The sequence below is a fragment of the Neoarius graeffei genome, chromosome 1 (assembly GCF_027579695.1).
Source record: "Neoarius graeffei isolate fNeoGra1 chromosome 1, fNeoGra1.pri, whole genome shotgun sequence".
NCBI lineage: Eukaryota > Metazoa > Chordata > Actinopteri > Siluriformes > Ariidae > Neoarius > Neoarius graeffei.
Genome location: NC_083569.1, coordinates 60,736,823 through 60,759,098, shown reverse-complemented (window position 1 = coordinate 60,759,098; position 22,276 = coordinate 60,736,823). Strand labels below are relative to the sequence as shown.

The following is a 22,276-nucleotide window of genomic DNA, read 5'->3' as shown; positions in this document are numbered from 1 at the left end:
CACGTGAAGAACCGGACCCTGGGCCATTAAACTTCATGCTTGGATGTTCACGTGTTGCGTCTGTTCTACTTTGACCGAGTAACCAACAATATGGACTCTTCGGATGACGACGATTGCCTCATTCTGCTTTTACTGAGACAGAGGAAGAGAAAAAGGAACAGAATTTGGAGCCGAGAACACTTCCTTCTGAGAGAAACCCGTGGTGAATTTCACCGAACATTCTATAATCTGCTTGACAATCCCGATGAACTATTTTTCAATTATACCATTCAATTATATTTTTTCTGAAGTTTTCCCCTGAAAGCATAGAGTTATCTCCCTAGACCCGTTCTGATTGGCTGGCGCGGCGGTGACCGCATGCATTGACTGGAATTTCCATCTTCACGCCTAGAAAAAAGTGTGCATGTTCATTTCTCGCTTCACGCGTGAAGTGTGCAGCGTGCAACGTGAACGCCGTTCTATGGCCCAGAGCAAGTCATGCTACGTTTGTCCACTTTTCTTTACACGCGTGTAGCGTGCAGCGTGCAGCGTGAACCTTCTATGGCCCAGCTGCCTCACAGCAAGAAGGTTCTGGGTTCAAGCCCAGTGGCCGACAGGGGCCTTTCTGTGTTGAGTTTGATGTTCTTCCCCTATCTGCGGGGGTTTCCTCCGGGTGCTCCGGTTTCCCCCACAGTCCAAAAGACATGCAGGTTAGGTTAACTGGTGGCTCTAAATTGACCGTAGGTGTGAATGGTTGAGAGAAAAATACCTCAATAATAATTCAGTAGAAGGTGACAGGAAACCACTAGCACAAATTCCTCTAGAAGCACTGACAGAAGACAGAGCGGCCACATCACGGCAGGGACATGCCAAATAGTGAGTGCGTGAGTAGAGTAATGATCATGTACATTTGTAAAGCCATTTAAGGCTCATTTAGGACAGAATTAAAACTTAGTTTAAAAAAAAAAATCTAAAAACATAAAACTTGCTCTCCTTTATTATCCTTGACTAAAAGTATTTATCTTACTAATATTACTGTAGGTTTATCATCAATTACATCCAACCTAAAAGCACCAGTAACCAAATGACTAAACTGTGACTGAAACTGTTTTTTGTTTGTGTGCGTGTAACGCTGTTTTAAAAGCAGCAAGGGGTCATAGTGGGGAGGAATCATAACACAGGCTATAGACATCAAAAAATCTTTTAAAACATGTCTAGGCTGTTTTAGAACAGTATCTTGCTACTCTGAATCAAAATGTATTCAAATCATGCGACACCTGGAGAGTCCCACCAGTTTTAAACAATAATCCATTAAGTTTGTCTTTACTGCTGTTTCCAAAAGCTCGAAGCAGTGCTCTAGAGTTGATGAAGTAGGGAGAGTGTTACTGTGCATTTGACATGTGGATGATGTGTGAGAGACGAGTGCTCACATAGTGCTGGAGGCCAGGTTGGTGTCCTCGTGTTTGAGTTTGCCGTCCAGTGCTAGACCTCTCTTCTCTCGGTTGTTGTTCAGTGTCGGGGTGAGCGTGTACACCTTACAGAACGTGGAGCTGGATGACACCTGATCACTGAAGACGAGTAAGATGGACATTAAACAAAACAGTGATGAGATGCTCTCTGATCATATTGTTATTGTTCTATTGGATGCACGCAAATAGCTTGCTCCTAAATGCACACAAAGGTTTCAATAGTATACATCTTATGTGTAGAAATGAACAACAGTGTTTATGATGCAACAAACAACCTGTTTTCAGACCTGGATTAACCACAGCATATTCAGAGCATATAAAGTTATAAGACCAATGAAGAAAGGGGGGGGGAGAGAACAAAAGCTCTTTCACTGAGGCCGTCACTTAATTGTGTAAACATGATGCTGTAAGTAAGCCAAGAGAAACTAATCATGGTTTTATTTCTACAGGGAGTACACAGAATGGGAGAGACAGTATGTGTCTGAAGGGCCTCATATCCATTTAGCCTGTGACAAATATGGTGTTAACAAACAGGGCCACCTTTCAGTGTATTGAGGTATTTCACTCACGTGACCAAGTCATGTGACACTGCCATTTTGGACGGCACGGCTCGAATCAGTTTGAATGCGAGGAAGGCGACAAACGAAAAACAAAAGAAAAAGGAGCGAGATGCAGAAAACACCTTCACTATCCAGCGACGTAGGGCATTTACAGGGCGAGCAGAGGGAGAGGTATTTGCAAAAATTGAGGTTAGCAGGCTTAGAGAACGTCGTTTACCTGCTTCCATCAGGATTGCTCACTGACGTACGGAAGTACACGAAGCCCTCGTCTTTACCTGACTTCGGCCCACATGATCTGTATACCTATGTCGTTAAAAACCCATCGCCATACACAGGTATTGATCTGAAAGCGTATAAGAGTTTGGATGCCTACAAATATTTTGTGTCAGGCTGGGTAACATGCCTACATCAGTGGGTCGTCCCTGGAGCCGGTGGTCGCCATCTGATTACAGCTAAGGTTTGTTCACATTTTCATTTACTTTCTGTCCTCAGGATAAACAAAATGTTATTAAATGGCATTGAAATAACTTCTTAGTCTGTTGAGACATGGCCCGTTATAAATTTGCTGTTACCAGGCAATGACCAAGAACTGTATTATTAGGGTCGGTGTCTGTGTTGTAGCAGTGTACTAGCAGCTAGCTGTTAGCACTAGCTAATGTCAACAACAGTAGCTAGTATGTTACTGTAGCAATATTTACGTTGTCATTTGGATGACTGTTAAAACCTTTCAGTCTCAAGTTTTTCCTTTACTGGATTTACTAGTTTACTGAGCTAGCGCGCTCGGCCAAACCGGGAGCCATCGCGCGCTCTCCGGCCTGGCCGCGAGCCATCGCGCGCTCTCCGGCCTGGCCGCGAGCCATCGCGCGCTCTCCGGCCTGGCCGCGAGCCATCGCGCGCTCTCCGGCCTGGCCGCGAGCCATCGCGCGCTCTCCGGCCTGGCCGCGAGCCATCGCGCGCTCTCCGGCCTGGCCGCGAGCCATCGCGCGCTCTCCGGCCTGGCCGCGAGCCATCGCGCGCTCTCCGGCCTGGCCGCGAGCCATCGCGCGCTCTCCGGCCTGGCCGCGAGCCATCGCGCGCTCTCCGGCCGAGCCGCGAGCCATCGTGCGCTCTCCGGCCGAGCCGCGAGCCATCGCGCGCTAGCTCAGTAAACTAGTAAATCCAGTAAAGGAAAAACTTGAGACTGAAAGGTTTTAACAGTCATCCAAATGACTGAACGTAAATATTGCTACAGTAACATACTAGCTACTGTTGTTGACATTAGCTAGCTTGCCGTCCAAAATGGTGGACACCGGGGCGTCACGTGACCCTGTGACGTCAGGTGAAATACCTCAATACCGACTTGCACGAGAAATTCACTGCATCAGTCATCCATTTTAATTCAAGGCGTACGCTAGCATTTTTCTACATAATCTCTGCCTGGTGCATCTGTAGTTGAATGTGATTACAGGGTCTCCGCGGATCCTTAAAAAGTCTTAAAAAGTCTTATTTTTAATATGTGTTTTTTAAGGTCTTAAAAAGCATTATATTTCGCTATTTTTTGAGCTATGGTATTAAATTTCACATGGGAGTTATTAAATTTCATCCGGGTAGCCTACGGTAAATGAAAAAAAAAAACATATGTCTGGATTTTTTTTTCCGCGCTAACGTTATTTATTCAACCAGCGTCGTTTGTTATCAAGATGCTGAACAAGTAGCACAAGAGCCGTTGTGTGTCTAGCACTAGTTCTAATAGCGCAGGAACCACGCCACAGGGGGCAGTGTGTTCTTTTATCCATGTAGTAGACAGTGATGGGAATAACGGCGTTAGAAATAAACGGCGTTACTAACGGCGTTACTTTTTTTTAGTAACGAGTAATCTAACTAATTACTTTTTACATCGTTATAACGCCGTTCCCGTTACTTACAATAAAATACTATGCGTTACTTTATTAAAGCTGTTCTCATCTGGCACGCTGCTCGTTCAGCCTTTCTTTACTCTGCTTTAGTGTGGGGCGGGGAGACACGAGACAACAGCACAGTAAGCCAATCAGAGTAGATTTGGACAACATACGTAGGTAGGCCACGCCTACTGCACTACTGCGCGCTCTTTCAATCGGAAGAGCCAGCGATGGCGAGCGGTCAGCCCAGCACTGCGCTTTCACACTGGAAATACAGCCATTACTTTTCATTACTTGAAATAAAAGGCAAGAGTGTTTACGTGCAGTGCACATTATGTCGAGGAACAAAGCGTTTGTCCTCGTCAGTGGCCAGTAATTAGTAACAATTTTAATAACTACAGAAATATATTACATTTGATAGATGTCTTATCTCACATTGTCCCACAAAAATATTAATATAGTGTAGATAACGTTACTAATTGGTTCTGTTAAGTGTCCATTTCAGTCATTAAACACATTTAACATTCACTTTTATTATGATTACACTAATTGAATTTGATTTTTTTTTTGAGGGGGAACAAAATGTAACGGAATAATTACTTTCTCTGGTAATTAGTTACTTTTATGACAAAGTAACTCCGTTACTAACTCAGTTACTTTTTGGGAAAAGTAACTAGTAACTATAACTAATTACTTTTTGAAAGTAACGTGCCCAACACTGGTAGTAGAACCATTGAGAGTAGAGCAGACGAGGAAGAAGTGGTTGAACTTGAACATGAACGGAGATGGGGAAGTGTAAGTTTAGTAACAAGTGGCTTGAGGAGCCAAAATACAAAAGTTGGCTAACAACAGCAACTTCAGAATATGAAGCGAGATGTAAGGTATGTCGGAAAGACATCAAGTTAACAACAATGGGCTGTAAAGCCCTTGACGCTCACTCGAAAGGGGAAAAGCATATGCGCTATGCTGCTAGTCGGGCAACAACAGTCCCCAGAGGCAGTTCGATCAGTAGTCAAACTTCCTTGCTTCCTCACTGTTTGTTCATGGCAGTACCCTACTATTAAAATATTGAGAAAGCAGTTAATGTTCTGTTTTGTTAACTGAAGATCAATTTGTTTCCTCACTGTTTGTTTACAGCAGTACCCTACTATTAAAATATCGAGAAGGCAGCTAATGTTCTGTTTTGTAAACTGAAGATGCACATTTTTTATAAAAAAAAAATGCTTTGAACTTAACCTAGAGTGTGCTTTTTTTTTTTTTTACTGTACGTATTTGTTCCGCAGTAGTGGTCTTATTTTTTATACTCAGTGGTCTTAAAATGGTCTTAAAAAGTATTATTTTTGCTGGTCAGAAATGTGCAGAGACCCTGGATTACCACAGACAACAATTTGGACACTGAGAAAAGACATATCTAATGATCTCTTGGGATTTTCACACACAACAGTCTTAAAAGTTTCACAGAATGGTGGTGGTGGTGGGGGGCAAAAAAAAAAAACAAAAACACACATTTCCAGTGAGTGGCAGTTCTACAGACGAACACATCGTCAGTGAAAGAGGTTAGAGGACAATAGCCAGACTCGAGCTGACAAGTCGTCCATAGTAACTCAAATAACCACCCTTTACAAATGCGGTGTGCAGAAAAGCATCTCAAAATGCACAACATGTCAAATCTTGACTCGTACACCACATTGGGTTCCTCTTCTGTCAGCCAAGAAGAGTGTGGGGGGGAGGCCTGGCAATATCAATAATAATACATTTATCAAACTAATTTATATAAATAATACTTTCTCAAAAAAGCTATTCTTGTGAAATGCAGTTTGTAAATAAAGCTTTAGATCCGTGTAATCTTTTCAGAGCTAGGACTTCTTTTCCAGAATGAAGAATCTGTGGTTATGTATTACTAATATAAATCAGTTTTCATCTGATTGAAACATTGCTACCATAAAACCTCAAGGAAAGCGTGAGAAACCGTTCAGCAAGAGGAGCTGTTTACTGTACTGCTCTAGTGTTTGAAAGTTGGATAAAACCACATAAGAACATCTTTGGGTAAACATCCCATTATTTCTGTTTGAGCCTATGATTGGTTTTCCTGTGAAAAACTTGTCTGTGGTAAATTCACATACTGCACTGTGATTGAGCTGAAAAAGCCTGGATCGTTCCTTTAAATATGCGGAGGAAAAGTCCAAAAATCATAGTGACTCAGGGGAGAGGGGGCCAACCCACAGACGTCCTGTAGTCACTGGAGCGCCGAAACAAGGTTCAAAACGAGCTAGATGTAATAAGAGTATTTTCCAGGTTTTGTTCAAGTTTTATTATTGCCACTACAATATTTGTAGCCTTTTCATGATCATCTTTCATTTGATCCTGTGCCGTTTGTTTGTAACAGCAAAATCAGGCTGAGCTATCATACATCATACAGTATAAAACTAGCTTAATTTAACCTGGCCCTGCCGTTTTTCGTTGTTACCGTAACAACCAAAATGTCGAGAAGTGAGAAAATGCGACTACAGTTCAATCAAACCATTTTAACATTTACCTTCTTGTAAAAAAGTTTAGAATTAAGTAAAACATGCTCTGCTGTGTAAACAAAGCCGGCGTATCTGCTCTGATTCTGCAACAGAATGGAAAGGGCGCAAGGTTTGGTACAGAGGCAACGGAGCTGTGGGTCTTGCTTCAAGTGAAAGGTGTTAGGCTCGAGCTGCGAGCTGGTTGCCAGGGGTTTTGGGTCAGTGACAGAGTACTGACTGGCCTTTTGGAGGCACCAACACAAAAGCAATCAGAGCAAAAGCTGGGGACGGTCTGTTAGGCCCAGAGTCACAGAATGAACCTGATTTAATTCATCGCCGCTTCTCTAAACTTCTGTATGCTAATATATGAAAGCTGTAAACATCCAGTTCTGTGTGGGGTACACAAAGGACATGTACAACCTCAAAGCACAAACACACAGAGGATGAGGAAATGAAAAATATTACAGAGACAGGGGGGATGTTGAGTCAGATGTAATGTTTATCAGCTCATAAGCAGAGGAATATGAGGTCAGGAAATAAAAGTATGGGGTGAGAGAGAAGAGAGGGTCTGAGATGAAAGGAGGGAGAAAAGGAGATGAGGGGATACTCACTCGGCTTCTACCTGAGCCACGGGGCATTTGTACTGTGCAGTGCTGAACAAACAGATATCAGCATACTGTCGCACTGTAGGGAGAGAACAGGGACATGCAGCGGGGTTAGCAACACTGGACACACACACACGCACACGCAGTAAAAGTCACTGAAGTCCATAAAACAAATTCTATAACCCATACATAAACAGCAATGTACATCCATATAACAAGTTCTCAGTATCCCTCTCTGCTAACACCTGAATGCCTGGAGATTTCCATCAACACTGAAGCTGGCAAACAGACTTATCTAAAATATTGCCATGGTGCCATCAATAACGGAAGCAAACGCCTCTTTAAGTACTTTAAAAAAACCTCAATAACATCCTCAATAACACTGACCAACAGCTGTTTCTGTTTTCACACACACAATTATTAACTCAAGACCGCCCCTGAGCAGATACAACAACATTCCAGTTGTTAGGAGGGAAACAGAGAACGCAGTGGACAAGGATAAAAAGGGTGGAGGTGCAAAGCAAGAAAGCAATGAGCTGTAAAACCGAGCAACTGATACTCAGTAGACAGTTTCACACATTTAACAAAATAGATTTGATGTCATGAAACAAAGAAATCTGGTTTAGATTGCGTTTTACCTGAGATTTTGATTCATTTGACAGTTTTGGTGGAGTTGTTGGTGACGTGGACGTTGACACTGATGGGTTCTCCATGGTAATAAAGCTGAGAGAGAGAGAGAGAGAGAGAGAGAAAGGGGCTTAGAAAAACTCACAGAAAGCAAACAACATAACATACACAGCGCTGGATGTTAATCAAAGAGGTAGCACTGGTGCTAGTAAAGTTGCAAGCAGAGGGGACGGTCAGGGCCTTCTAGGCCTTCAGAGAAGGCCCAAACATATCAGCATTTCAAATATCTCATCTCATTATCTCTAGCTGCTTTATCCTGTTCTACAGGGTCGCAGGCAAGCTGGAGCCTATCCCAGCTGACTACGGGTGAAAGGCGGGGTACACCCTGGACAAGTCGCCAGGTCATCACAGGGCCGACACATAGACACAGACAACCATTCACACTCACATTCACACCTACGCTCAATTTAGAGTCACCAGTTAACCTAACCTGCATGTCTTTGGACTGTGGGGGAAACCGGAGCACCCGGAGGAAACCCACGCGGACACGGGGAGAACATGCAAACTCCACACAGAAAGGCCCTCGCCGGCCACGGGGCTCGAACCCGGACCTTCTTGCTGTGAGGCAACAGTGCTAACCACTACACCACCGTGCCACCCGTTATGTAAATCAAATGGTGCTAATCCTCCAAAAATCCATTTTAACTCCAGCTTGTAATGTGAGAAAACAGGACATGTACCAAGAAGGGGAGGGGTAAATACTTTTGCAAGACACTATATTGCCATTGTTGGTAAAGATGGGGTTTAAAAAAAAAGCTCCATGCCAACAGAGGGTTTGGACGAATAAAGCTAGGATAAAGCATTTTCTCTCAAATCTAGCCTCAAATGTAAGTATCTTGACTTTCTAGACGTTACTACAGCCAGGTTCATAAATATCTGGATATTGACTAGTTATTTTAGCTGTTGACCACAGTATATGAAATCATGAATCGTACATGCATGTAGCATGGAAATGTGTTATTACTACATGAAGTGCAAGATCTAAACAGCAAATGCATGAACATGGGCTCTTTGTTCGCTAAATATTAGCGAAGCTTGTTTGTGGAGCGGAACCCCATACTTAAGAGAATGTGTTGACCTGATTTTTGATGGCTTCACTGTACGACATCTGTACGAATGTGTACCGTCACAGGGAACCTGGTTGGAAGTGGAAGGCAACATATGATGGAAGTGGTGGTCAACGCATTTGACCACCGAACAATGAAATTTGTATCTTTATTTACATAAGACAAATGGGTTTATATCCAGCACTCATTTTTAATTTGCTTTTTAAAAAGTAATGTGGGATTATTTACTCTCACATTTTATGGAAAATAGTCAGGACAGTTTCATATAAAGCTAGTTAAAACCGTTTTATTAGTCCATTAGCTTGTGTGACAGTTGACGGTTTCTGTCATGTAAGGGAAATAGACGGCTGTAAGTGCAGGAAATGAAAACACTGTCGCAAGACAATGCAGCAGTTTCATGACCTGAAATATACTACACCATTTGATGGTTCACATGCTATCGTATTATTTTATTCAGGTTGATTTTGTGCTCTTGTAAATATTTTGCTTATAGACTCATTGGGTGCTTCACTTTTAAATAGTGCCTAAATATCTATTATTATAGAATTATTCTTCTAGAAATATAACTGCTACTTTAATATTTACTAATGGTTATTTTGGGTACTTTTTTGGAATTTCTATTCAGTGATTCCCATTCTATTCCCAGCCTCTGTCATGGCAGGCTACAGATTTGAGTCAGTATTCTGGAACCTGCACATGAGCAATGTTAAAGAGGATGAGCAGAATGACTGCCTAAAAGAAACCATGGACTCTTTAGTGTGAAGCCCTTCAGGAAGCAACTCTTAAGCCCCTTTCACATATGAAATCCATTATTGTACGAAGTAAAAACAACATGGGATAGATGATATTTTCATTTCCACTCAGTCTTCCATCATGGGAAAGTAACAGATACCGGGTATTCCCTGACTGTATTGAATAGAATGCTACAGAGCGCAGCCCTCCACAAGATGTATAAAACACGCAGATATGAGCCCAGATATGATGTGTAATTCATGAGGCGACAAGTCCATATTGTTGTGAAAATCCCAAGCTGAGACATTAGCTAGTTAACAATACCACAGCATCACGAACAGTACCAGATATCTGACAAGCGATTTTTGTCTTTGGCACAGCCAGCGTTGTTCTAGTTTCCAGCCAGATCTGTAATGTTTTCTTTGCTTGTTATTTTGCGTTTGTTGCTGGTTGTTTTAAATTGAGGCACTGTGAGTAGTTCCATTGCATTATCATTTACATCACCGCCAGCAACATCACTGCCATTCACAATAAATTTTTCTAATTGTTCTGATTCCCACTAGACCCATGGCAAAAGATTTGCTTGGCAAAAGATTTGCTTGTTTGTGGAGTGGAACCCCATACTTAAGAGAATGTGTTGACCTGATTTTTGATGGCTTCGCTGTACGACATCTGTACGAATGTGTACCGCCACAGGGAACCTGGTTGGAAGTGGAAGGCAACATATGATGGAAGTTGTTACTCGGTCACTAGGGGATAGATTAACATGTTGACTTTGCTGTTTTGCTCCCAGTCCCACACAACACCATTGCAGCATAAAAACAGAAAATATAAAATGGTGGTTTTCACACTTGTCCAGGGTGTACCCCGCCTTTCACCCATAGTCAGCTGGGATAGGCTCCAGCTTGCCTGCGACCCTGTAGAACAGGATAAGTGGCTACAGAGGATGGGTGGATGGGTTTTCCATGAGTGGGAATGGGGTATTGTTGACATGCATCATACTACCAGCCTCACCAGAACCTGACCATCAGTAAAAGTGGTAGCTGCAAGGTCTAGAACTGTGAATTTTTGGAGTGATGGAGCCACAAGTTCAGAGTGTCTGAGCCAGTGGAAGCTGCAGCTGTCTGTGAAGTGTCCAGCTGGAGTGCCAAGTAGAGCCCTGCACTCCTGCGGGAGTCCCGCGGGACCCGACGCAAAGCAGTGCGGCGCGGGACAAATTTTGAAAGCTCATTGCGGGCGCGGGCGGGAGGGGGAGGTGATAAGCTGCAGTCCCGCTAACTAAAAACGTGTTTAAAATAAAATTTATAAATTATTAATTTATGTCTATCGTATATAATTTGTGCTGGATATTTTATTTGGCATTAATAAAAACATTTTAAGATGCCTAAATTTGCGGATGTGGTCTAATCTCGCGTACGTTTCCGATTCCTTTCCGCTCTTCCGTGTTTGAGATCTCCGATCATGGCAGAAGAGCAGAGCTCCTCTAGTGAAGCTCACAGTGCTTCAGAGTAAGTGCTGCTTTAAAAAGAGGTACATTTTACCGTTAAAAAGTCAAGAGTATTAGTCCTAAGTATTAAAAAGTATTTTAAAAAGTATTAACTAGTATTAAAAAGGACCGTGTATCGCACAGATTGTTCAATTTAAAGCTAGAAATACAGTGTATAATCTGAGGAGCTGGTTGTGGTTGCGCAGCACTCCATATGAGAGGAGAATGAAATCGCGGTTGGAATCATAATGCCACAGAGTCGGAAGTGGGAGTGCGAGTGCGCAAAGCGAGAGCTGTCAATCACAGCGAGAGCTGTCAATCATGAGCGCATGCAGCGCTCAACTTGGAATGTGTCAGCAGAATGTCAGAGTCTAAACAATAAACTTACAATAAATGAAGGATCGGTCAGTGGAGAGCTCAGCTAAGCTCAGCATGTTTAATTCCCCAAGCCAATGACCAGAACTTTCGTGAGAAATAACGCGAACGTCTGCATCATGCGGGATTTGCGGGCGGGAGCGGGACTGAAAATCATAATTCTTTGCGGGAGCGGGACTGCACAGCGCGGGCGGGAGCGGGACTGAAAATTCTGTCCCGCGCAGACCTCTAGTGACAAGCTGTCTATCCACTGACCCCCTTTCCACTAATGCGAACTAGGTGCTAGTTCTGGGCTTGTGTTAGTGCCAGTTCAGAGTTGGCTCATCTTTGAAGAAATTGTTTGCTTTTCCATGGGATAGAGTCACCATAAAGCCACATCAATATGTGTCCACTTTCCCAGCAACACTAGTGCCAAGGGCAAGTGTTTCCTACACAGAGACTTTACTTTGGTTGGTCACCCAGATATATTAATGGCCACCAAAGTATATAAGTTGGGACATTATGGAAAATGCAAATAAATAAATAAAGCAGTCATTTCTAAATTTACTTTGACTTATTTCATTACAGACAGTATGAACCCAAGATATTTCATGTTTTGTCTGGTCAACTTCATTTCATTTGTGGGGGGGGGGTTATCCAGTCCTGTGTGAATATACTGTATATCCAGGCCTGCAACGCATTCCAGAAAAAGTTGGGACAGAGGGAATTTCGGGCTAGTAATGAGGTAAAACAATTGAATAATAATGTGATTTGAAATGGGTGATGTCAACAGATGATTTTGTAGTCATGATTTGGTACAAAATCAGTATGCGGGAAAAGCCTAGTCTTTGAGGTCCAAAGATACATTGAGGATCTCTAGTTTAAACCTAGGTCACAACCGGACGTACGAATTTTTGGCCGTGCGATTTTTGGCGTTTCCCAAATCGCTGCGTTTTTTTTTGTTCATGGAGAAAGATGCACGTTGGCCGTAAGTTTGTCTTGCAACCTGAAAAAATGTAAGCGCCCGTAGAGTTTGTTTGACATGACAAAGAACCTCTGCGGCCAGTCTACGGCTCGAAAATCAGCACGTCACACGCGTGCCCTCCGTGCGTTTCTTGCACGTAGACCGGCCGTAGGAGCACATACGGCCGGTTGTGATCGAGGCTTTATCAAGAAATGTGTGAGAAAATTATTTAAATGTTTAAGATTGATGTTCATCAAAGAAAGATATGAAGAGATTTGGTCATTTCACCCTCTGTGGTGCATAATATTATTAAATGATTCAAGGAATCTGGATGAATTTTGGTGCATAAAGGGCACAAGCCTAAGCTGAACACCCATGATCTTCAGGCAGCACTGCATCAAGAGCCATCACTCATCTTCAAGCACTACAATACAGAGTTAGAGCCACAAATTCCAATTAAAACTTAACTGTGCAAAAAAGGAAGCTTTATGTTAACTGTGTGCAGAAGCACCATCGACTTCTCTGGGCTTGGAGGCATCTGAGATGGACCATCACACAGTGGAAATGTATATTGTGGTCAGATGAATCAGTATTCCAGGATTTATTTATTTTTTATTTTTTTGGAAGAAATGGACCCCGTGTTCTTCAGATCAAAAACGTAAAGGACCATCCAGATTGTTAGCAGCAACAAGTCCAAATGCCAGGGTCTGTCATGGTATGGAGTTGTGCCTTTGGCAAAGGTAACTTGCACTTCTGTGATGGTGGCATTAATGCATTAAAGTACATTTGCAATTTTGAATTTCTTTAATGCAACACACAGTCCCGAGTTTGACTTTAATGACATTCATAGGATGCATTGTGTGATGCTTCTCGAAAGGTCTTTCCTGCAACTTCCAAACAGGTTGTTACGAAATGGATAAGGGGAAGCCATGGCCTAATGGTTAGAGAAGCAGCTTTGGGACCAAAAGGTCACCAGTTTGATTCCCTGGACCAGCAGGAATGGCTGAAGTGCCGTTGAGCAAGGCACCTAACCCCCAACTGCTCCCCAGGGTGCATTGTACGTCGCTCTGGATAAGGGCATCTGCTAAATGCTGTTAACGTAATGTTAATGGATACAAAGCCTGTGAACCTGACAAGACTTAACCAAAGTGCAATTTTAAATGGATCTTTGGAGTCTCTGTGTATTTATTCACTGTCATCACAATGTATTTATGGGTCCAATTCCTGGCAGATTTACAACTGATTGAGACATATGAAACTTGTTTTTATGGATTTAATTGTGTTTAATGTTCTTTTTAACCGCTTTTATATTTTTACTCCCATTCCTTGATTTGTGAGGTTCAGCAACAATCTGACAACCTTTTGTGTTAAAAGTCCCCCCCCCCAATAGTAATGGGTGACATTGATGTTCTTTGGACTTGGAGCCCAATAAAAATAATATAGTCTAAGGTATCAATCTATCTATCTAGCTGTCATATTTTTTAAAAATAATTTTTCAAATAATGCAGTTCAACTTTGTCATATGTACTCAGGACAGTGTCACACAGTACAATGAAATTCTTATTCTGTGAGTCCTCCAGCAATATTACCTAAACATGAATAAAGACATTAAAAAAGTAAATAAAATGAAATAATAAAGTAATTAAAATAAAGAATTTAAATAGATATCAAGTAATTAAAAACAAGGACATAGTGGCTTGCAAAAGTTTGGGCACCCTTACTGAAAATGTCTGTTACTGTGAATAGTTAAGTGAGCAGAAGATGAACTGATCACCAAAAGGCATAAAGGTAAAGACGACATATTTCTTTTCAGCGTTTTCTGCAAGATTTGTGTATTATTTTTGTTTTGTACAATTGGAGAGTGAAAAAAGAAAAGGAACACCATGCGAAAGTTTGGGCACCCCAATACATTTGAGTTCTCGGGTAACGTTTACCAAGGTTCCAGACCTTAATTAGCTTATTGAGCTATGGCTTGTTCAAATTCTTCGTTAGGAAAGGTCAGATGATGCAGATTTCAAAGCTGTATAAATTGACTCCTCAAACTTGTCCCTAAAATCAACAGCCATGGGCTCCTCTAAGCAACTCCCTCGCATTCTGAATAATAAAATAATTGATGCTCACAAAGCAGGAGAAGGCTACAGGAACATAGCAAAGTGTTTTCAGGTAGCTGTTTCCTCAGATTGTAATGTTATTAAGAAATGGCAGTTAACAGAAACAGTGGAGATCAAGGTGAGGTCTGGAAGATGAAGAAAACTTTCTGAAAGAACTGCTCGTTGGATTGCTAGAAAGGCAAATAAAAACCCCTGTTTGACTGCAAAAGACCTTCAGAAAGATTTAGCAGACCCTGGAGTGGTGGTGCACTGTTCTACTATGCAGCGACACCTGAACAAATATGACCTTCATGGGAGAGTCATCAGAAGAAAACCTTTTCTGCGTCCTAGTCACAAAATTCAGCGTCTGAAGTTTGCAAATGAACATTTAAATAAGCCTGATGCATTTTGGAAACAAGTCCTGTGGACTGATGAAATCAAAATGGAACTTTTTGGCCACAATGTGCAAAGGTATGTTTGGAGAAAAAAGGGTGCCAAATTCCAGGAAAAGAACACCTCTCCAACTCTGAAACATGGGTGTGGATCGATCATGCTTTGGGGTTGTGTTGCAGTCAGTGGCACAGGGCACATTTCATTGGTCGAGGGAAGCATGGATTCGAATAAATACCAGCAAATTCTGGAAGCAAACATCACACCATCTTTAAAAAAAATGTTGAAGTTAAAAAGAGGACGGGGCCTACAATAAGACGATGATCCAAAACACACCTCAAAATCTACAATGGAATACCTCAAGAGGCCCAAGCTGAAGGTTTTGCCCTGACCCTCACAGTCCCCTGACCTAAACATCATTGAAAATCTGTGGATAGATCTCAAAAGAGCAGTGCATGCAAGACAGCCCAAGAAACTTGTAGAACTGGCAGCCTTTTGCAAAGATGAATGTGTGAAAATCCCCCAGGTAAGAACTGAAGGATTTATTAGCTGGCTACAAATAGTGTTTACAAGCTGCGATACTTGCCAAAGGGGGTGTTACTAGGTACTAACCATGCAGGGTGCCCAAACTTTTGCTTCGGGACCTTTTCCTTTTTTGTCATTTTGAAAATGTAAAAGATGAAAATAAATTGTTTTTTGCTTAAAATATCAAGGAAATGAGTCCTCTTTATGCCTTTTGGAGATCATTTCATCTTCAACTTGCTTAATTGTTCACAGTAACAGTAATTTTGACCAGGGGTGCCCAAACTTTTGCATACCACTGTAAATGGCAAAAAAGATGCAGTAAAGTGTCAGTGCAAATAAATAGGTAGTAGTGCAAATGCTACAGGACTGGAGGGAGAGGCAGTGGCTGGGTTTTGTTCACGAGCCTGATGGCGGTGGGGGTGTGTGGAACTGTCTTTCAGCCTAGTTGTTTTGGCTGCAATACTCCTGTAGTGTCTCCCTGATGGCAGCAGCATGAACAGTTTGTGTTGTGGGTGGGTAGTGTCCTTGATAATGTTAAAGGCCCTCCTGAGCGCTCTGGTTTTATAAATGTCCTCCAGTACAGGGAGTGCTGTTCCAGTGATGCTTTCTGCTGATTTTACCACCTGCTGTAGAGACTTGCAGTCCTGTGCTGTACTGCTCCCATACCAGACTGTGATAGAGTGGGTGAGGATGCTCTCAATTGTGCATCTGTAGAAGTCGCTGAGAATAGTGCTTGGCATTTGAAACTTCCTCAGCCTTCTCAGGAAGTACAGACGCTGTCAGACTTTCCCCACCAGGTGTTTGATGTGGGTCCAAGTGAGCTCCTTATGCCGCTTTTCCACTACCAACGCGGCTGAGTTGGGCTGAGTCGAGCTGAGCGGGGCTGTTGGAGTTGCATTTCGACTACAACTGCGCTGAACCGTGCTGGCTGGAAGTGGGTGGACACATTGGGTGGAGTTAGCGAAAGTGGGTGGACGTCACGTGATGATGTTAGGCGGCGCAAACAGTGACATCAGTGATCTTTTAAGCGGTAGTCTCACAACCCGGATGGTAAACAATAAGCATGGAGTCGTTAGTGTTGCTGGTCTTGGTTCTGTGGCTTGTTGTCACCGACAACGCCAACAGATACTGGCAAGAGCGTATAGATGAGGCGAGGCGCATAACGCTTCAGAAATTCTCGTAATTCGTAATTATTCTTCTTCCGGGTTTACGGTGTTTACAGATCCCAGCGTGCTCGCGGGACGTGTGTGGGCATGTGAGGACACTCCTCCTCACCAATCAGTGCACAGGGGAGTGTCTGCTCACGCCCCTCGCCCCACTCGGCTCGGTTTGGCTCGCTTCAGCCCTACTCCAAAACCGTGCGAGTTTTGGGTGCTAAGAGGGCTGAAGCGAGCGGAGTCGTGCTGCTCTAAGGTAGTCGAAACGCGAGCCGTGTCGGGCTGAAGTGAGCTGAAGCGAGCTGAAAAGGGGTAGTGGAAAAGGGCCATTAGTGATGTTAATGCCTAGGAATTTAAATGTGGTAATTCTCTCCACTTCAGTCTCTCCAATATACAGTGGTGGGTGCTGTACTCTCTTCCTCCGTGTATCAGTGATCATCTCCTTTGTTTTGCTGATGTTAAGAGGGAGATTACTGTCCTGACACCACTTCACAAGGCTTGCCACCTCCCTCCTGTATGCTGTCTCATCTTCCCCAGAAATCAGTCCAATGACTGTGGTGTCATCCGCAAAATTGATAATGATGGTGTTACGTTGGGCAGTGACACAGTCATTAGTGAGGAGTGTATACAGCATGGGACTCGGAACATAGCCTTGTGGCATTCCTGTATTTATGGTTATTATTTTGGAAATGATGTTCCCCAGCCTGACTGACTGACTGGGGTCTGCCTGTTAAAAAGTCCAGGACCCAATTGCGGAGAATTGGTGGCACACCTAGAGTGGAGCTTGCTGGTGAGCCTAGCAGGTATCACAGTGTTGAAAGTCGAGCTTTAGGCTACGTTTACATTAGACCGTATCTGTCTCGTTTTCTTCGCGGATGCACTGTCCGTTTACATTAAACCGCCTGGAAACGCCGGGAAACGGGAATCCGCCAGCGTCCACGTATTCAGTCCAGATCGTGTCAGCTCCGGTGCTGTGTAAACATTCAGAATACGCGGATACGCTGTGCTGAGCTCTAACTGGCGTCTCATTGGACAACGTCACTGTGACATCCACCTTCCTGATTCGCTGGCGTTGGTCATGTGACATGACTGCTGAAAAACGGCGCGGACTTCCGCCTTGTATCACCTTTCATTAAAGAGTATAAAAGTATGAAAATACTGCAAATACTGATGCAAATACTGCCCATTGTGTAGTTATGATTGTCTTTAGGCTTGCCATCCTTCCACTTGCAAGTGGTAAGTGATGTGCGCTGGGATCACACACACAGCGGCTCAGTCCCGAAAACACTGCTAGTGTGCTTCACTCGCACGCTCTGTGAGCTGCGCAGGGCCGGAGTGCGCACCCTCCAGAGGGCACTCGCTGTTCAGGGCGGAGTGATTTGGAGCGCAGGATGCCTGCGGAGCCGAGCGTATCCGTGTATTGGTATTGTTGTGTGCACACAAATTGTGTATTGGCGTTGCTGTGTGCATGCTAATCGTTTTAAAAACGTTAATCTGATGATCCGCTGATACGGTCTAATGTAAACATGGGCATAGTCAATGAACAGTAATCAGGCATAGCAGTCCTTGTTCTCTAGGTATGTGAGAACTATATGCAGTGCTGTGCTGACTGCGTCCTTGGTCGACCTGTTTGGTCTGTATGCAAACTGTTTATTGTGTCAGGTATGAATGTCTGAGTGTGGCTCAAGATGATTCTCTCAAAGCATTTCATTACTCGAGGAGTCAACGCAATGGGCCAGTAATCATTCAGACAGTTAGTTTTGCCCATTTTCGGCAGTGGAACGATGGTGGTGATTTTGTTGCAGGTGGGGATTGTGGCTCGTGAACGGGATAAGTTAAACATGTCAGCCAGAACATCAGCATGTTCTGGAGCACAGATTTTGAGTGCACATCCCACAATGTTATCTGGGCCGACTGCCTTCCAGGGGTTTATCCTCCTCAGAGACTTTTCCACATCAGCAAATGATATTGTGAACTGTGGATAATAATCCTTTGGGGTCGAAGGGTGTGTTTGCAGTTATATATTTGAAAGAAAATACTCTTAGAAAAATATAATTTAATGAGTGGTCTTTTTTTATTAGAATAAAGCTGAGTAGTTTGTGCTGTTTGCATGGAAAATATATATATATTTTTGGTCAACTTTATTTTAAACAATTTTTGCTGATTTTTACAGCAATTCTGGAGAGCATTTTAAAATCCAGATCTAAAATCAATAAGGCATAGTCTGACATGTACCTTAAATCTGCTTGTTCCTGCTTTACTTCGTCTGCGTTGCTCCTCTCATCTAGCTTCGTGCAGGACAGACGGCCATATCAGATCTGGTTGCTGCAGCTGGAAAGACGGGACCTCGGCGGACAAAAGGAATGGGTATAGGAGATCCAGGTGGAGTCTCCCTGCAAAGAAAGGGTGATGCATTAGCCAATCAGGACACATGTTTTGCAGCTTTACGAGGTGAGGTGTGAGAAATCTGGGGATCTATTATTTTTAATTACTTTATATTTAAAGCACTTAATGCTTGTTCTTGTTTAATTACAGTTCTTAGACAGATCATTTTGACTAGCGGCACACTCTTGAAAGAGGATGTACATAAGGTAAATTAGTTTTTATGTAATTGTGATCCAGTTACAGTAATTAGATTTCCATTTGCAGAAGTCTTGTATGTTTTACTGATACAGTGTTCCCACCCATTTTCGTGCAAATTTTAACAAATCCTGATTGAAAACGCCAGTGATTTGGAATATTGTGCATCATTTGAGGCTTAAAAGTTGGTGAAATATGGGAAAAATTATGACTTGGTACAAATTTCAGCTAACCTGTGACTACAGTGCCTTGAAAAAGTATTCATACCCCTTGAACTTTTGCACATTTTTCCACCTTACAACCACGAACTTTAAAAGTTTATTTTTTATTGAGATTTTATGTGATAGACCAACACAGAGTAGCACATAATTGTGAAGTGAAACGAAAATGATAAATGGTTTTCAAAATTTTAAACAAATAAAAATCTGAAAAATGTGGTGTGCATTAGTATTCAGCCCCCCTGCGTCAATACTTTGTAGAGCCACCTTTTGCTGCAATTACAGCTGCAAGTCTTTTGTGGCATGTCTCTACCAGCTTTGCACATCTAGACACTGAAATTTTTGCCCATTCTTCTTTGCAAAATAGCTCAAGCTCAGCCAGATTGGATGGAGAGCGTCTGTGAACAGCAATTTTCAAGTCTTGCCACAGATGCTCAATGGGATTTAGGTCTGGACTTTGACTGGGCCATTCTAACACATGAATATTCTTTGATCTAAACCATTCCATTGTAGCTCTGGCTGTATGTTTAGGGTCATTGTCTTGCTGGAAGGTGACTCTCCTTCCCAGTCTCAGATCTTTTGCAGCCTCCAACAGGTTTTCTTCCAGGATTGCCCTGTATTTAGCTCCATCCATCTTCCCATCAACTCTGACCAGCTTCCCTGTCCCTGCTGAAGAAAAACATCCCCATAGCATGATGCTGCCACCACCATGTTTCACAGTGGGGATGGTGTGTGCAGGGTGATGAGCAGTGTTAGTTTTCCGCCACACATAGCGCTTTGCATTTAGGCCAAAAAGTTCAACTTTGGTCTCATCTGACCAAAGCACCTTCTTCCACATGTTTGCTGTGTCCCCTACATGGCTTCTGGCAAACTGCAAACGGGACTTCTTATGCCTGTCTTTCAACAATGGCTTTCTTCTTGCCACTCTTCCAAAAAGGCCAGATTTGTGGAGTGTACGACTTATAGTTGTCCTGTGCACAGATTCTCCCACCTGAGCTGTGGATTTCTGCAGCTCCTCCAGAGTGATCATGGGCCTCTTGGCTGCTTCTCTGACCAGTGCTCTCCTTGCTCGCTCTGTCAGTTTAGGTGGACGGCCATGTCTTGGTAGGTTTGCAGTTGTGCCATACTTTTTCCATTTTTGAATGATGGATTGAACAGTGCTTCTTGAGATGTTCAGAGCTTGGGATATTTTTTTATAACCTAAGGCCACACCAATTCGATTAGTTGGTTCTCGGAATTGCTGCTTGAAGAAAATGGAAAAAAAACCCGAAATCGACTGCAGGTTGAGGTCACGTGATGTCGAAAACCAATCAAATCGCCCCTTTCACTTTCGATAAAGACTTGTGGAAGAAACATGCCTGTGGAGGGGAATCCTGCAAAGCCTGTGTTTGTGACTGTTAGGATATTCAGCGAACAGAAGCGTAAAATCTTTGACAGGTGTGTCGAAATTCAAGAGGGGGAAAACTTTGCAGTTGTACTCAAGATGCTGTGAGCTTGTTACCCTGCGATGTGCCAACTTGGACAACAACTCTGTGGAGGTGGGTTTGATTTATATTTTTCATTGATTGATGTGAGGGGCAAACAAAAAATCATTCGCAGTATTTAGCCATCAGAAGTAGCCTACTCCTGGTCAAATCTTTTTTTCCTGTGCATTGTAGATGTTCAGTTGACTGTAATTCAATCGTTTATTTAGCCTATCTGTTTACTGGTTTGCCTGATAAAAGACGTGCAGCCAGAGCTAGTCCTTAATGCATATGGGTGGAAATAAGCTATTAAAAGAGCCATATGAAATATGTAACAATAATGTATTGTATTTGTTTTGTTTCTCTATTATGAAATCCCTCTATTTCCACCGCTAATTTTACCATCAGAGCATTTTTTTATTTTTATTTCACGCGCTCGCGTCATATTTTTCCTGAAAAAATCCAAAAACCAACTAATTAAATTGGTGTGGCCTAACCCTGCTTTAAACTTCTCCAGAACTTTATCCCTGACCTGTCTGGTGAGTTCTTTGGTCTTCATGATGCTGTTTGTTCTTCAGTGTTCTCTAACAAACCACTGAGGCCTTCACAGAACAAGTGTATTTATGCTGAGAGTAAATTACACACAGTAGGACTCTATTAACTAATTAGATGACTTCTGAAGGCAATTGATTGCACTGGATTGTATTTAGAGGTATCAGAGTACAGGGGGCTGAATACTAATGCACACCACATTTTTCAGATTTTTATTTGTTTAAAATTTTGAAGACCATTTATCATTTTCGTTTCACTTCACAATTATGTGCTACTCTGTGTTGGTCTATCACATAAAATCTCAATAAAAAACTTTTAAGTTCGTGGTTGTAAGGTGGAAAAATGTGAAAAAGTTCAAGGGGTATGAATACTTTTGCAAGGCACTGTACATGCAAAATATACCTTTATTTTATTTTATTTATTTTTTTGGTGTGTGCAATATTTAGTAGTGTAGTATGCAGGTGTGCATGTCGCCACAGCTAGTGGCCAACCATCAGGATGGTTACGAAAGCTTTTTTCGGCTGCTTAGTTTTAGCCAAGCGTTTGCTAGCTAACACTACTTAAATATGGTGGCATTTGTGTTTGTCACTTGTAAAATACTTGGATGTAAACCTCAAATTAAAACAGTGACATTATTGGCAATGTGTGTGTTCATATCCTTGTAATATGCTTCTGCCTCTCAGAAACTGCAGGAGCTGGTCGTACCACTCTGTGTGAGACTCCAGCAGCAGGCTCAGTGCAGTAACTGGGATGTGGGCAGTGTTAGTGGTCAGTATGGTAGTGCTGCCCCGCGCTGTGAGCTCTATGCCCTACTGCTGGCTTTGGTGCTGGTCCCATCCCCACGTTGGCCTGCTCCACTCTCCTGCGCTGTGTGTGTTTTCAGCCAAGGACGTAGAGATCGTAACATCACTGTGAGTGTTATTGGTTATGTAATATTCATTGTAATATATTTGGGTCTCCAAAACTTAGATTTTCAGCATTATTTGTGAGTAATCACACAGATATTTCTCAGTG

At 42.7% G+C, this 22,276-nt stretch overlaps 1 protein-coding gene and 1 long non-coding RNA gene across 2 annotated transcripts in view; one reads left to right on the top strand and one right to left on the bottom strand.

Annotated features, from left to right (window-relative positions):
- pelp1 (proline, glutamate and leucine rich protein 1) overlaps nucleotides 1–22,276 on the top strand; it is a 74,951-nt gene that overhangs the window by 49,256 nt on the left and 3,419 nt on the right. The window contains exons 13-15 of the mRNA XM_060935907.1: nucleotides 18,738–18,900; nucleotides 18,985–19,040; nucleotides 21,946–22,173. Of these exons, the coding sequence (XP_060791890.1) occupies nucleotides 18,738–18,900; nucleotides 18,985–19,040; nucleotides 21,946–22,173 (447 nt within the window). The remainder of the gene's footprint in view (nucleotides 1–18,737; nucleotides 18,901–18,984; nucleotides 19,041–21,945; nucleotides 22,174–22,276) is intronic.
- On the bottom strand, nucleotides 1,416–7,707 carry LOC132895369 (uncharacterized). The gene is made up of 3 exons (XR_009655742.1): nucleotides 7,636–7,707; nucleotides 7,004–7,076; nucleotides 1,416–1,547 (listed from the first exon to the last, which is right to left on the bottom strand). It is a non-coding gene; the product is annotated as an uncharacterized LOC132895369 (long non-coding RNA).